Source organism: Lemur catta, chromosome 2 (assembly GCF_020740605.2).
Source record: "Lemur catta isolate mLemCat1 chromosome 2, mLemCat1.pri, whole genome shotgun sequence".
In the NCBI taxonomy this organism is placed as follows: domain Eukaryota; kingdom Metazoa; phylum Chordata; class Mammalia; order Primates; family Lemuridae; genus Lemur; species Lemur catta.
The window spans coordinates 142551605-142565773 of NC_059129.1; the positions used below are offsets into that span (position 1 = coordinate 142551605).

At 37.9% G+C, this 14169-nt stretch overlaps 2 protein-coding genes across 3 annotated transcripts in view; one reads left to right on the forward strand and one right to left on the reverse strand.

Moving 5' to 3' along the window:
• The window catches only part of PRKN (parkin RBR E3 ubiquitin protein ligase), a 1113312-nt gene extending 1100478 nt beyond the window's left edge, over window positions 1–12834 (reverse strand). The window contains exon 1 of the mRNA XM_045544705.1: window positions 12720–12834. Within this exon, the coding sequence (XP_045400661.1) occupies window positions 12720–12726 (7 nt within the window). The 5' untranslated portion in view covers window positions 12727–12834. The remainder of the gene's footprint in view (window positions 1–12719) is intronic.
• Window positions 12835–12936: 102 nt separating this feature from the next.
• Window positions 12937–14169, forward strand: part of PACRG (parkin coregulated) — a 443717-nt gene continuing 442484 nt past the window's right edge. For both annotated transcript variants that reach the window (XM_045544706.1, XM_045544707.1), the window contains exon 1: window positions 12937–13402. In XM_045544706.1, coding sequence (XP_045400662.1) covers window positions 13247–13402 — 156 coding nt within the window. In that variant the 5' untranslated portion in view covers window positions 12937–13246. The remainder of the gene's footprint in view (window positions 13403–14169) is intronic.

The window sequence follows — 14169 nt, forward strand, 5'->3', positions numbered from 1 at the left end:
CATGGAGGCAAAAGAATGGCAAGAAGACCATTATTTATAAAATTAGGTCTCCACCAAAATAGAGAGAAGGCAGAAAAAGTATGCCAGATCCAGGGAATAAAAGAAGTTGAAAAATACCAAAATTTTATTTTCCATTATCAAAAATCCTACAAAAGCAATGTATTTAGGGCTCAAAATTTACCTTCAGAAATTTAATAAAAAGTCTTAAAAATCACCAAGTGGTTTGTGTATGATTATTTGCAAAAGATTTGTCTTTTACCTATTACTTATACTCACTGTTTTAAAACAGCAAATAAAGAACTTAAGAAGAGAGAGATGATGAAATGGCCAGTTAGAAGAATTATGTAAGATAATTATTAAAATATCTCTGTTATGTCCAGATTTCTGAGTAGATATCAAATGTGATCAATAAATATTCTAAATTTACTGCTTTGTAATGTATATAATTAAAACAAACTGTGTAAAAATTAGGAAAATTCACATTGCTTCAGAAAGTAATTTTATATTCCCTTGTCTCCATAATTCATTAAAAATAAAAATAAATGGTTTTTCAGAGTAACCACAGACATGAATTTGATAGACGATCATTTCTCCGCCCCCCCATGAGCAATGAGGAAAAGGTAGATATGTTTATTCATAACACTATGTATCCTCATGGATAAGTGTTGGCATGTTCCATTATTTAATTATGTAGAGGCATTGCTTGGAGGTGTGCTTGCTTACTGAAAACAGATACAAATATCTCAAAAACTACCCACAATTTCCAAGAAAAATTTTAAAGTTTAAGCCCATCATTTAAATAACATGGAAGAACATCTTTAGAACAATTATGAAAAAAATCAGACTTCAATTCTTTATTTTGTGTCACAGGAGTCTTTGTCTAAGCAGGGTCTGAGGGTCTGCATAATGGGATTAAATGATGCCATTAGAGCTGGGCAAACACTAAAAGCATGAAAAAAAATCTATTTTTCCAATTTAAAAAGCCCTCAGAATAATTAAAATGAATTCCTATCCAAATTAAATTGCCTGGAGGTTTTCTCCACAAGGCTTTAGGCATTATAAACACCCTTTGACTTTGGCCTGTCATGTTTCCTCAATCAATCATGCAGTAGCCTACAATTAAATTGAAATGATTCGATCAAGGAAAATCAAATTTTTTAACATTTAGTTTCAGTAATGTGATTATAAACCTTTTAGTGATATTGTAATTACTTTGAAGCTTTGAGCATATGCTCCTACTGAGTATATTCCATAGAGAAAAACTGCATTAGAGAAACAAGTAAACATAGACCTCAATGAAACAAAAATACATTTGTTGTAAAGGTAAAAGCTAAAGGTGCAAAAGAGACAAAGCATCCATGTAATTTATACTCTAAACATCCAGCACAGAGTATCCACTTTAAAATCCCAACTTATTCCACAATTAAAGTAATTTAATAGCTTTCCTCTAAGGAAGGCCAATCATTAGAGAAACAATACGGAGAAACAACAGTAAAGGACAGGGGAAAAAAAGAAAACAAAGAAAAAAAAATCACCATCCTTGTGCTAGCTCCAATTATAGCACGGAAAAATGTGACAGATCAAAATCTCTCTCCTAAAATTATTAATAATAAATTATCTTCTCAGAATATAAAACATTTTAAATAAACTCAATATTACCAAAATCAAGCCATAGAGTTACTTTCCCTATTTAACTTTTTTCATCTATCTCAACACTTAGTGGGATTCTGCTGAGTTAGGAGATACAAAGATAAATAAAATAAGGCCCCACCCGCAAGGATAATATCAATAGAGACTGGATTCTGCTAGGGACATTAGAGAAGACAAACAAGGACAAAGGTCTCCTTTCCTTTGATTCACACTTTCATTCATTCAACAATTGTTTACTAAGTATAAGCACACTTCTTCCCTCAAGAATAAGGCAGGTAAGTAAACATATAATATAAAAAATGGAACGAGATTGGTGTAAGGCTGGTGGCAGGCACCCCTCCCCTCCCTAATGGAAAAAGAAGAAGCCCACAAGACCTGCCGAGAACAATGCCTGCAAGGCCCAGCTAAGTTAAAGGATGAGCACACCTGGATGGTTACCCTGATAAGAGTCACAGTTCCTGGAGTCCACACAAACCACCAGCCCCTCCTATTTCTCAATATCCGCCCTAAAACTGCAACAGAAAATTCCTTGCTCTCCCCACCATAAATCTTCCCACCAAAGAAACCCCCACCCCCAGCCCTAAAAACATATATAAGCCCACTCAAAACTTCTGGGCGATGCGACTTCTTGGGCCTCTCTCTCTTGGGGCCCGTGAACCTCGCCCAGGAGCGCCCCAATAAAGCCTGGTTGCTTACCCCTTCCAACTCTGCTCATCTTTCTTTCTCTGGCGCCGGTCAATCCAAAAAACCTTACAATTGGGTCTTTACAGTTTAGCAGGAAACTGATTCCATCAAAATAATCTACACAAAACTTTTGAAAGGTTTGTTTATTCTGATCATATCAAAGTACAGCTAATTGTCCTAATGGCTTAAAGATCTTAAGCGAGAAGCAATATAACAGACTCACAGTGTTTAATCTGGCTACTGACAATTTAAGTTTTAAATTTAAGTGAATTTAATATTTTAAATCTGAATTTGCTTCTTACTTTCAGGCATAGGCACGGCCACTTCCTGTGGCCTTGGAAGAGGCCTGATTCACGAATGTTAACCTGCTCACTGACTGCCACAGGCGTTTAGCTGCAGGCATTAAAGTTTGCTTCCTTTGCCTGAGTGGTCCTTAGAATGCAACCAACACAATGTGTTTTTGTTGCAGATATGATGCTTTTTACTAAATGTGGACAGACCAGATTAGAATTTCCATAACTTCTGTATTAACCAAAAGTAAATGACTGAGATTTAACATGGCTCTGCTGCCGAAGTTATTTTTCTAAAAATAATCTGACCATGCCCATTCCTAGCATTGAGACCAAGTGGCTCCTCATTAACTCAGAGCAAAACCTGAACTCTCCAGATGGCTGGCCTGGAAAACTGCACTGAGCTGGTCCTGGAAACTCCTCACCCTAATCCTCAAGTCACTTCCTCCTCCATGCTCCTTATGCTCCATCCTGTCAGCTACTCATCCTTCCCCAACACAGCCTCTGCCAACAAGCCACCTGTCTTGCTAGGGCCACGCCCTCTGTTTGGAATGCACTTTATTTGCCTGCTCAGGAAACCTCTCAGCTCTGAATGCCCAGCTCAAATAAGCATCACCTCTGCTGATGGATGCCCTGCTTTATCTCTCACATGCACTTCCATTACTTCTAGCATCGTTGGTAATTATTTTAGATGTGTACACAGCATTTTCACTGAATTATGACTTCCTCATTTGAGCTATGCAGGCACAGTGCTTGTCAGAGGTCCTGTAATTTAGGCTCTTAAAAAATGTTTGTGGAATTTAACGTTTATTGTCTTACTTTTTTTTTCAATAAAAAAATGAACGTGTTATTTTGAAAAATAAAATTCTGCATCTATTTTTAAAATTTATTCCATATATTCTTTCGAGTTTCTAACTGTCCTAACAATATGTAATGGAATATTTTCCAAACGTTTCAGTTAAAACCGCCTCATAAAACCAAATTCTATGTTGATATCTTTAAGAAACTGAAGCAAATTAAGCTACAAGATTTCGTTCTTTTGTCCTCCTCAACTTTACTAGAATTTATTTAAAAATTCTAACTGTGTAATTTCCAAGCCATATTAGTTATTATTTATAAAGGGCAGGACAATGTTAAACTATTCCAAAGGAGCATTGAGTGTCTAACATTCACAGTGAACTCTCAAATCAGAAAGCAAAATATACATAAAATGGTTATTTGCTCCTGCTTTGCCTGATCATTTGTTGTTATGTGAAGTCATATTTCCTGTCAAAGGAATAACAAAACTTCCCCTTCTCTACAGGATACAAATTAGCAACCTGGTATGTATAATTACCCAGCTGCAGTTCATTATTTCAGTCCAGGAGAGTATCCACCAGTTCTTTTGCCACCTGGGAAAACTACCTTGAAAAGTGAGTTATGTTCTTGGCCAGCTTCATCATGAACTTGTTCGTGTTCTTTCTCTTTCTCTCTCTCTCTCTCTCTCTCCCTCTCTCTCTCAAACCACTCAACTCATGTATAACATTACTACTTTACCTGTAAATGACCTCAGAAAAGGCAAAAATCAAGTAGTGTCACTGTCAATTCAATGTACTATACCTGCCATTATTCCTCCTCAAACCAAGATACTTAACAAGCAGGCATTCAAGTGGTGAAGCATTACTGCTAACTGTGGTGAACCCTGATGGGCTAAATAATGCCTCCTCCTGAAACCTGTGAATGCTACCTGATATGGCAAAAGAGACTGTGCAGATGTAGTTAAGTATCTGGAGATGAAGAGGTTATCCAAAATGTAACCATAAGTGTTCTTATAAGAGGAAGGCAGAGGGAAGTTTGACTGCAGTAAAGGAGAAAGCAATACGACCTTGGAAGTAGAGATTGGACTCATGTCTCTACTTCCAGTAGAGGAGCCAAGGAATGCCAGCAGCCTCTAAAGGTGAGAGAGGATTCTTCTGTCACAAAAGTATAAGCAGCTCTACATGTATGACAACAATTGCACTTGTCCTATTCTTAAGGTTGTGTTTATGACATTGCTTTTTGGTATTTCTAAAATATTATACGGTTAATGCTGAATATCTGAAAAACACAGAAATCACAATGAAAAAATAATCCCACAACCCAAATAATTTGAGTATACATCCTGATATTTTTACATATACAAATGACACCTATTGCTATCTAGTCTTTAGTCACAGCAACTAAACTTACAGTAATACTTCAAATACCTTTCTCAATTGCTAAGAATTCACACATATTTATCAGTCTAAGATTATTTAATGTTAATCACCCTGTAATAATCATTGTTTGAAGACAAACAAAAATCACATCACCTCTAGAAACCTGATCTCAAATGGCATCCCCACCCCTCCTCTGACTGACTTTCACCTGCATAACTTACATTCTATCAGGCATAAAATAAGTAAATTAGCTGCACAAGACAGAAGAAATTTTTAATACATTTATATATGAAAAACTGTGACAACTACAACTTGATCCAATATGGAAGCTCCTTCGATGTCACACCCACAATAAAAATTATTCCAGAACTTCCCATCCCCTCACCAAAACAAAGTTCTAAAATGTGCTGCAATGTCCAGAAATTGCCAGGATATAAAGGCAAGCACACAGATCTAGTGTAAAACTTTAGCATCATACGCTGAGAATAACATTATTTGGAGACTTCTTTGAAATCAAGACGATGACAAAAATCAATACCAATGACAGAAACTGTATGGAGAAATGGCAGATGCCACACACGTACACAAAAAAGGACAATGAAGAAAGAAGAAAATTCTATGACAAAGGAAGACATTCCCTTACCTACCACTGATTGGGGATTTCACTGATTTCTAAATGACAAGCCAATATCAGATTTCTACTATAAATTACTTTCCATTTGTATCACAGGATTCTGTCTAAATTGACTGCACAACGACACACACATTTCCCATCTTACACTATGAATTCAGGCATCTTCATGTAAAGACATCTTTAGATATTGTCTAAACTTGGTGAAAGACAAATGGCTTGTGTAGTCTATATTTGTCTGTGGTCAGCAGCCTAGATAAGCAGCATCTCATAGAATGTTGTTTCACTTGTAGTTAAATCTGTAACTCTCCCTCCCTGGGGACTCACCAGAGAGCTAGAAAGGATTCCCAGGAGAAAGGAGGCCAGGTTCAACGGTAGAGGGAAGACCCAGAGCATGAAATATTATTCTTAAATCTTTAATTCTCTAGGCAGTAGACATGTTGCCCCATCCTCTAGCTGCCCAGAGTTCATCATTCTCCAATGATGGGAAACTGTGGCTCAATGGGAAAAATGTAATCAGGACTAGATTCCCCTGGAAGTAAAATGCAGAGGCTGGGGCTACAAATATTTTCATTGCAGACAACTAAGGAGGAGTTGTGGTATGGCCTGGTTTGTTTAAGCATGCCATTTTGTCATAACCCTCAGACATACATTATAACCAACAGTCAAACTCTGTGGCAGCTCCATCAGCAGTAAGAAAAGGGCTCACCCAGTGACTGTTCAGACACAGCTATTTATGTGATTTGAAGAAAGAAATATTAAAATTCCACCTTCTGAGAAAATAGAAAAATGTGGTAAAGAAAAACAAATAACAGGAAAGAAAAAGAACGCAAGTGGATGTTAAAACCAAAGATTCACCTTAGTAACAGAAATATTACAAATGTCTAGTCCTATTTATCTATTTTATTAACACAGAGTAAGTTTCAGGTATGTTTCCTACCTTTCCATGATCTGGAAAATAGATCTACACTGCAGGTACAATAAGCTTTAAAAACTACTAAGCAGTTACAAAGTGCTTCATCTCAAGTCATCTTATTCATGCACTGAAACTCCAAAAATATTTAGCAATAGGAATGACTAGTATATTCATCAAATACACAAATTTTTAAAAATCTCAATTTTAACACCAATATTAGTTCCCTAATCACTATTTTTTTCCCTCATTTGATGAGGGTAGGAGTGAAGGTATGCAAAATGGGTGAAGTTGCAATGTATCTATTGAACAGAGATTTTTCTCTCCTCCAATGTTAAGGGCTCTAACGTTAACCTTCATGGGGGTCTCTCTGTTAAAGTCACATAATAAAAGTAAATTGGAGAAATCATCAAGAGCACATCAATAGTCTTAAAAATACAAATATTTGTCCAAGGATGGTCTCAATACATGGCCAGACACATAAGTTACACAGGTATCTAAGAGAAAGAAATTCTACTCTGCAATATTCTGGGTAACCCAGTAGCCCTATCTATAGCAACACTGCTCTCTCCACACAGAGAAGAAACTATAAATAGGAGCCTAAGCATCATTTGCCACATATCAAAGAAGATTATTTTTGGAACACAAATACATTTAAAGCTTCAGTAACATGAAAAAAATGTTAATGAGACATTAATACATTCTATAAAAATAAGAAGTTCTTAGAAATACAGCCCTTGACCAGAGATGATTTAATGATATATCAAATCAATGTGACCACCCTGAAAGCCATCTCCTACTCCACAACCACCCTATCATCCTCAGTGGAAGATTGTTCTCTACTAATAGAGGCTATTAACACTTTATCTGGACTTCTTGGCACTAGTGGAACTATACTACAACTTTCCATTACTGTCACAGACATCTTTCTAAAATACAACCTGTTCATAACGCTCTTCTGTAGACAATGGTTTAGTCACTCCTCCTTACCACCAAATTCAAACCCACCCTTCTTGACTGCTTATATACACAAATATACAAGGCACCTTTCCAGCCCTGTGCCGCCTACCCCTCCAGCCTCACCAGATGCCCTTCATCCCATTTTTTCTTCTCCTCTTCATGTTTCTGCACACTTCTCTCCCTCAGTCTAGAAGGCTGCCTCTACCTAGTTAATTCCTACTTATCAGCTTAAATGGTTTCACTGGGAAATAGCTGGATCTGCCAGGCTCTATAGGCTGCACTCTCCAGTTCTTCCTCGTATAAAACTTTATCATGATACCTACCACTCCGTTTTGCAAATATTTTTCTGTATTCCTTCTAGACTATGAGCAAGGACCTGAAAAATATTAGTTGCGAAAATCCTGGTTGACTCTAAAGGAGGTGCTAATAGCTTCAGAATGAGAAGTAAGTGAGAAGTGACAAGGAAAACTTCATAGAAAGTTGGCATCATGGATCTGAATTTGAAATGGATCTTGAAGGATGAACAGTAGTTTCCAGACATACATTGGAGAGAAATGGCATTCAAATCTGAGAGAATTAAATGAGCAAAAGAAGACATGAAAAGTCAGGTTGTGTTGTAGGTGTGTATGTGTGTGTTGACATGTACATACATCTAATTATTCTCTTTCTATAGGGGAGAGGGTAGAATCAGTACATCAAATAATATACATTATCAGTCCCACTAGACCACAAACTCATTGGGAAGAAATGGTCATTTCTATGTCCCATCCTCACAGGCAGTATATACACATGCACCACCAATCTGGATCCATCCCTACCCAGCATCACCTAATACAGTACCTTATAAAGAAATGACATTGCAATTATTATTGTAAGTTGAAGTATCTTTTAATCCAAGGAAGAAAATTTTCTATTTAATGAAAAATAGATACTTAAATTAACCTGGTGGAAGTCCTAGCTAATTAGGAAACACAGTACTGGGGGAAACAGTCTTATTACTGCAATTCCTTTTAACGAAGATTCTCTCCTATAGGATGAAATAAATAAGCCAGCGAGGTGAGCTGCAACATAAAGCAGCCAACAACCACATAAGTTCCTTGCTTTAATATTACAAAATTTGAGAGAGAAACCATTCAGATTACTACAAAGAAGCATTTAAAATGAGCTCATTAAATGCAAATTAAAACAGAAACATTGAATAAGCACTGGACTACAATTAAAGGCTGAAGAAACAGCAGGTAAGAAACAATTTTCATTGATCAAAGAACTAAAAGCTAATAGAATAAAATATTTTGCATTGAAACTGCTTTCATGAATATGAAGCATTTCGGAGTAAGGAGAAAATTTATCCTTTTTTTTTTTTTGCATTTTTCAAAGAAGCTTTGGAGGTAGGAGTGGATTTGCATATCTTAAATCAAAGTACTTTCATTGTATCATTTTCAAGAAATGAAGCTATGAAGTTTCCAAAAAATAAATACTTCAAAAAAACCCTGAGATACAGGGCCAAAATTATAAATGGAATAAGGTCATCATTTTAGAAACTCTGGACTATATATAATTACATAAAATCTTCTATGCAAAAGTTTAGTAGAACCTATTTTTGATGCAATTATACTTCATCATAAACAGAAGCTTTGGGATACTTAGAGTCGCTTCTCATCTAGTTATTAAAATGGCAGGGCAAGTAGCAGTACACAGCATTTTCAACTAGAAATATAAATTCTGAGACTGTAAAATTTACTGCATGACAAGCTTTAAAACAAATATGTAGATTTATGGGCAAACAGTAAAGTTAGACTGTATATTTATGATGGCAAGGCAGTTTTAACAGCTCTTGTATCCCTGGCACCTAGAGCAGTACTGAGCACACAGTAGGTAATGTATCGCTGAATCTGCTTTTGTGCAACTAAAGCATTATAGAATGAGAAGGTAGAGGCTTTTTTTCTTCATAAGCTTATTTTAAAAATTAAAATATACTGCTTTCATCTACCAAGAAGGCAGAAATAAAAGTCTTTGACGGTACACAGTGGGGAAGTGGGCACCCTTATAAACACGGTCCGGGAGGGCAAGGCCACCCAGGACAGTCGTGCAGCTTGCGCACTGAAAGGCACTAAACCTACGGTGAGAGAGAGGTGGGAGAGGGAGAAATCCAGTAGGTGTTTTGCTGGTGAAACTGAGTAAAGCCTGGGAAGGATGTCTTTTAGTAACGTTCAGTACAGAGGGGTAGGGCAGCTCTTTGCTACCATATTGTAATAGGAAAGGATTTAGATAGGAGTATAACATAGGACAATTTACTTCAGAACAATTTATAATATCTAACAAATTTCAAAATCTATGAACTTTTTTATTAGAAAATCCACGCAGAAGTAGTAATAAGAATTTTGCTTTACATATATGCTTACACATGCAAGTAAAAAAATATGGACACTTTCTTAATGACAGCAACTGTCTGTAAACCTTCTGAATGCTTATTTATTGACAAGTATTTGAGTAATTCGTATGTTCTATAAAAGACAAGGCAGGAATTACTGTGGGGTAGATCTGCACATACAGATACATAAATTCTCCAAGAGATGTTAAGGTATAAAAAGAGACTATGTTCTATTAATAATTACTGTTTTTTAATCAATCAAAAATCTTTTTAAAGTATAAGCCATTGAATTTGCATTTCAATACTGACAGTATTATTGTATGTATATTCATCTATTTAATATTTGATAATACTAAAATACCTAAATCCAGTTCTACAGAACATTTAGAACATACCACAAATATTACCACTAAAATTCAATTTAAACACAAAGAATTGCTTATTTTTTTTTAAAGTGAAATGTATTTTTAATAAAGGTGCCCAAAATTAAATTTTTTAACTTAAATTTTCTTAAGTTTTTCCATTCTGCTTTATATTATCTCAAAGTCTTTCTCCACATTGCTCATGAAGGCACAATTTTTCACTGACTCCAATTAAATTATGTTTCAGTAGCTGCCTGGGTCAGGGCATTCAACATATCAATCGTAATCTGAGGGGGAAATGTAAGTACTTTTGAAATAGCCTCTATGCCATGAAGGGAATCCTTGGTTTTGAAAAAGTAAAAGGAAGATAATTTTATTGGTAGTAAGCTAACAGTCCCCTTTACTCCCATTCTACCAGAAAGCTCATCTTTTCATTTCTCCTCAAAGTATACCAGGATTTAAATAAAGTGGAAGGGTATTATCTGCATTAAGGAGGGTGTGGCAACCAGAGAGAGCATACGCATGAAAGGAGCGAGCTCTGAGTAACACTCTTATCTATAACAGAAAAAATACATATACAAATATACATTTATGTATACTTTGATCTCCCACTGATCACTGGGTAAACATTATACTGCCTTTTCTGGCCCTGAAGTTTAGTCACAAAAACAGAAAATCCAGCATTCCAGGGCTTCCATTCAGTTGCTTTCACTTTCATCTACCTTTAGCACAAGTCCACACCCAAGTTCAAAAGTGGCCATTCAGATTTTTATTGAAATGTGTTCACCAATAGAATCCAACCAGTAGTTGAATAAAATAATTTATTGTGTATTATCCAAATGGTTTTTATATGTAAGTTACTTTTCTTGGGGAGGGAGAGCATGGATTTAATCATTTATGTTGTAATACACGCTTACTTGCACTGCATTAAACAAGAGCTAGAGTAAGAGAGAGAACGCTTTTTACAACCCTTCTTATATTCTCCATGTCATTACCAGTAACTCATAACTGTTTAATCATCAAATCCAAAAATCACACTTCTTCCTTCTTAGAAGAATGCCACATAAAACTTAAAAGAACTGCGTAAACATATTTCATCCTAATAAAGGTATTTATATAACCATTTACTAGATAATTTATAACTAAGTCATAATTTTTACATCTTAAGTTCCTATCTTTACATAGCTTTACAATAAATTTGCTTCTCTTAAAACTATCCATGCGCTAGATTAACTTGAATTAAAATAAAATGTGTTTGTCTTTAAAATAGATTTTTTTTCCTGTAAAATACTGACAGCATGGATTTTGAAAAATCTCCTCTACTTGGTTCTCTGATTCAGTTCATATTTGTGTTTACAAGTGAATCTTATGTGACTGTCACCTAAAAAAAAGCTCAATACGATTCATAAAAATTTATAATTTTTTCTTAATTGGGTAACTTTCAAATCATCCACCATAAGTCAGACCATTCTAGAAAAATAAGAAAAACTAGACAACATCCTTAAGTTTTACTATTGCTGCAAAGACAATGGCAGGTAACTGGCATCATTCTCCCAGTGATGGGTACAATGTTTTACATTTTAACATTAATTCATAAATAAAAACAGATTTAAGAAGAGTCATCAGTGTGTAAAATTTACATATTTTATAAATCCACCTCTCATCTTTCTTCTGGACACCATCTGACTTCAAATGTACTCATTGCAATCAAAAGTCTTTTGTCAGGAATAATTCCCAAATAAACTCACTAAACCTTCAATACATAATCTGGAGCACATCTCTGCCATAATGAAATCTCCAAATAGTAATGTTTTCTAAACATACTGTGTATTTCCACTAATTTTCAGGGACAACCCCTAAAGTAATTTTTGGCTTAACAACCCTAGAAGAGAGGACCTTTGCTAATCCTATATTTAACAGTATTTACAAACAACTCTAATGGCCACTTCCAAAATTTCGTTAAATTTTGTTTTTTTAGAAAAATCGTGAATTCATTTCGCAAAAGGTAGACGATTTAATCTTTGCTGTTATTAACTCTTAATTATTCCTTCATCTCAGACCTTCAGTGAGGGATTCAAAAGGAAAAATTCAAGGAAGCAAGAAATTTAAATTCCACCTGGAGGAATTTCTTTTGAGGCCAACTATCATCACCAGGTGCCTTCCATTAGAGTTTAATGCTTTGCCATGGTTTCCTTACAGAGTCCTACAGACAGGGGCCCCAATATGTCCTAAACCAAAAGACAGACGGCCAGGCCCCCCTAAGCAAGGGCAGGGGAGGAAGTCTGGGCGAGACCTCGACGGACCCACGCACGTCCGGCTGGACTCGGCGCGAGGCTCCGGGAGTTGCGGGACCCGGCCTGGCCCTGGGGGGCGCAGCGGCGCACACCAGCGTCCCGGGCGAAGTTGTTTCCAGGTGGAACACTGGTAAACCACGGGCGGGGGCTTGAAACACACACGGTTCTCCTCCTGGACCCACAACCGAGCAGGCGGCGCTGGGCCTGTGCCCGCCGAGCAGGGGGGCCCGGCGGCGCTGGCTGAGGACGGCGCCGACACTTTCGCCCTGTCACTGACGGTTGGCACCGGCCAGCACCCGGGGGGCCCGGTCGGCCGAGAACCGGCGTTGCGCCACACGCAGGCGCGGGGCGGCGCAGAGAGGCTGTACCTGGCAGGCACCCACGTACCTATCATGATCACTGGGCAGGTGGAGGCTGGTGGGCAGGAAAGGACCTGAGCGCACCGGCGGCGCTCGGGGGTCAAATCCACCAGTCCTCCCCTCCCCCGCGCCTCGTCCGGGGAATGCGCACGCGCAGGCCGTGCGTGGCCCAGGGCTTGCTGGGAGTCGTAGTTTTAACGCGTAGCTTCTCCTCACGTCGCCCTTTCCGGCTTAGGGCCCAGGAAACGTGCGTCACTGGGGAGGCCGGGCTGCTCGCCCGCAAAGTTGACGAGTCGCTTAGCAACCGGAGGCTTACCTTTGGAAGCTTGTTGCTGCTCCGGCCGCGGCCCTGCCCTCTTCCCGCCCCTCCCCTCCCCTCAACTCCGCTCACCTAGGAGCTGCCAAACACCTGGGTCAACCTGGGCACTACGAGGGGTGGAATCTCTACCATTAACGCGCCTTTTTACATTTTTTTCCGACTTCCTGTTCACATCCGTAAAACCCACTGATTCTTTTACTACACTTTTTTATGAGAACAAGACATTTTCTAGGAAGATGGTGGCAGAAAAAGAGACCCTGAGCTTAAACAAATGCCCAGACAAGATGCCGAAGAGGACCAAGCTGCTGGCACAACAGCCGCTCGCGGTGCACCAGCCTCACTCCCTGGTTTCTGAGGGCTTCACAGTCAAAGCCATGATGAAAAACTCAGTCGTAAGTGATCTTCCTGAATTGAATACACTCGCCCCGAATCAGGGAACACGATGCTGTAGAGGTTGGCCAGCCTTGGGATGGATTCTGAGACCATTATCCTGGGTGGTCTTTGCCATAAATGACAATTATTCAGCCAGTAGCAAATGGTGCCCCACAGTGTGTGGAGGTCAGGCTAAGTGGTTAGAACCTTGGGCAAGTGATGTACTGTGCCCATGTATAAGCACCTTCCTAATAACTCATGGTCTCTGGACCACCCAAAATTACTCTTAAGCTATTTTACACGAAGAAAAAAAGAGCCCCTTTACTTATTGATTCCTAAACTAGCCACAGTCAGCAAAGGGCGACGTAGAAGGCGAATTCTTAGAAATCATAAACTCTTGCGAAATTTAACATGAGGTGATACACAACTGGGAACATCAACTCATTAAATAATCTGCAGTAAGAAATTTCACCTCTTCCACCCAGAAAATTTTAGAATATCCTAGCATGTACTCTAACAACACTAAATCTCTTACAAAATGATACCAACTTGTTAGAGTACTGAAAGACAACTTAATATGGAGACTATTTCCAGTTAGGCCTTCTAAACATGCTTTTAACAATCCAAGGTTTAGTTCAAATATGTCTGCCTATTTACACGTCATGTTTCCTTTCTACTATTTGTGGTAGTAAATACCATTAGGGAAAAAAGGATTTAAAATGCACACAGATGTTTTAGCTACACGCATGATTTTTTTAAAACCTTCCTATTTGTTAAATAGCTTTAA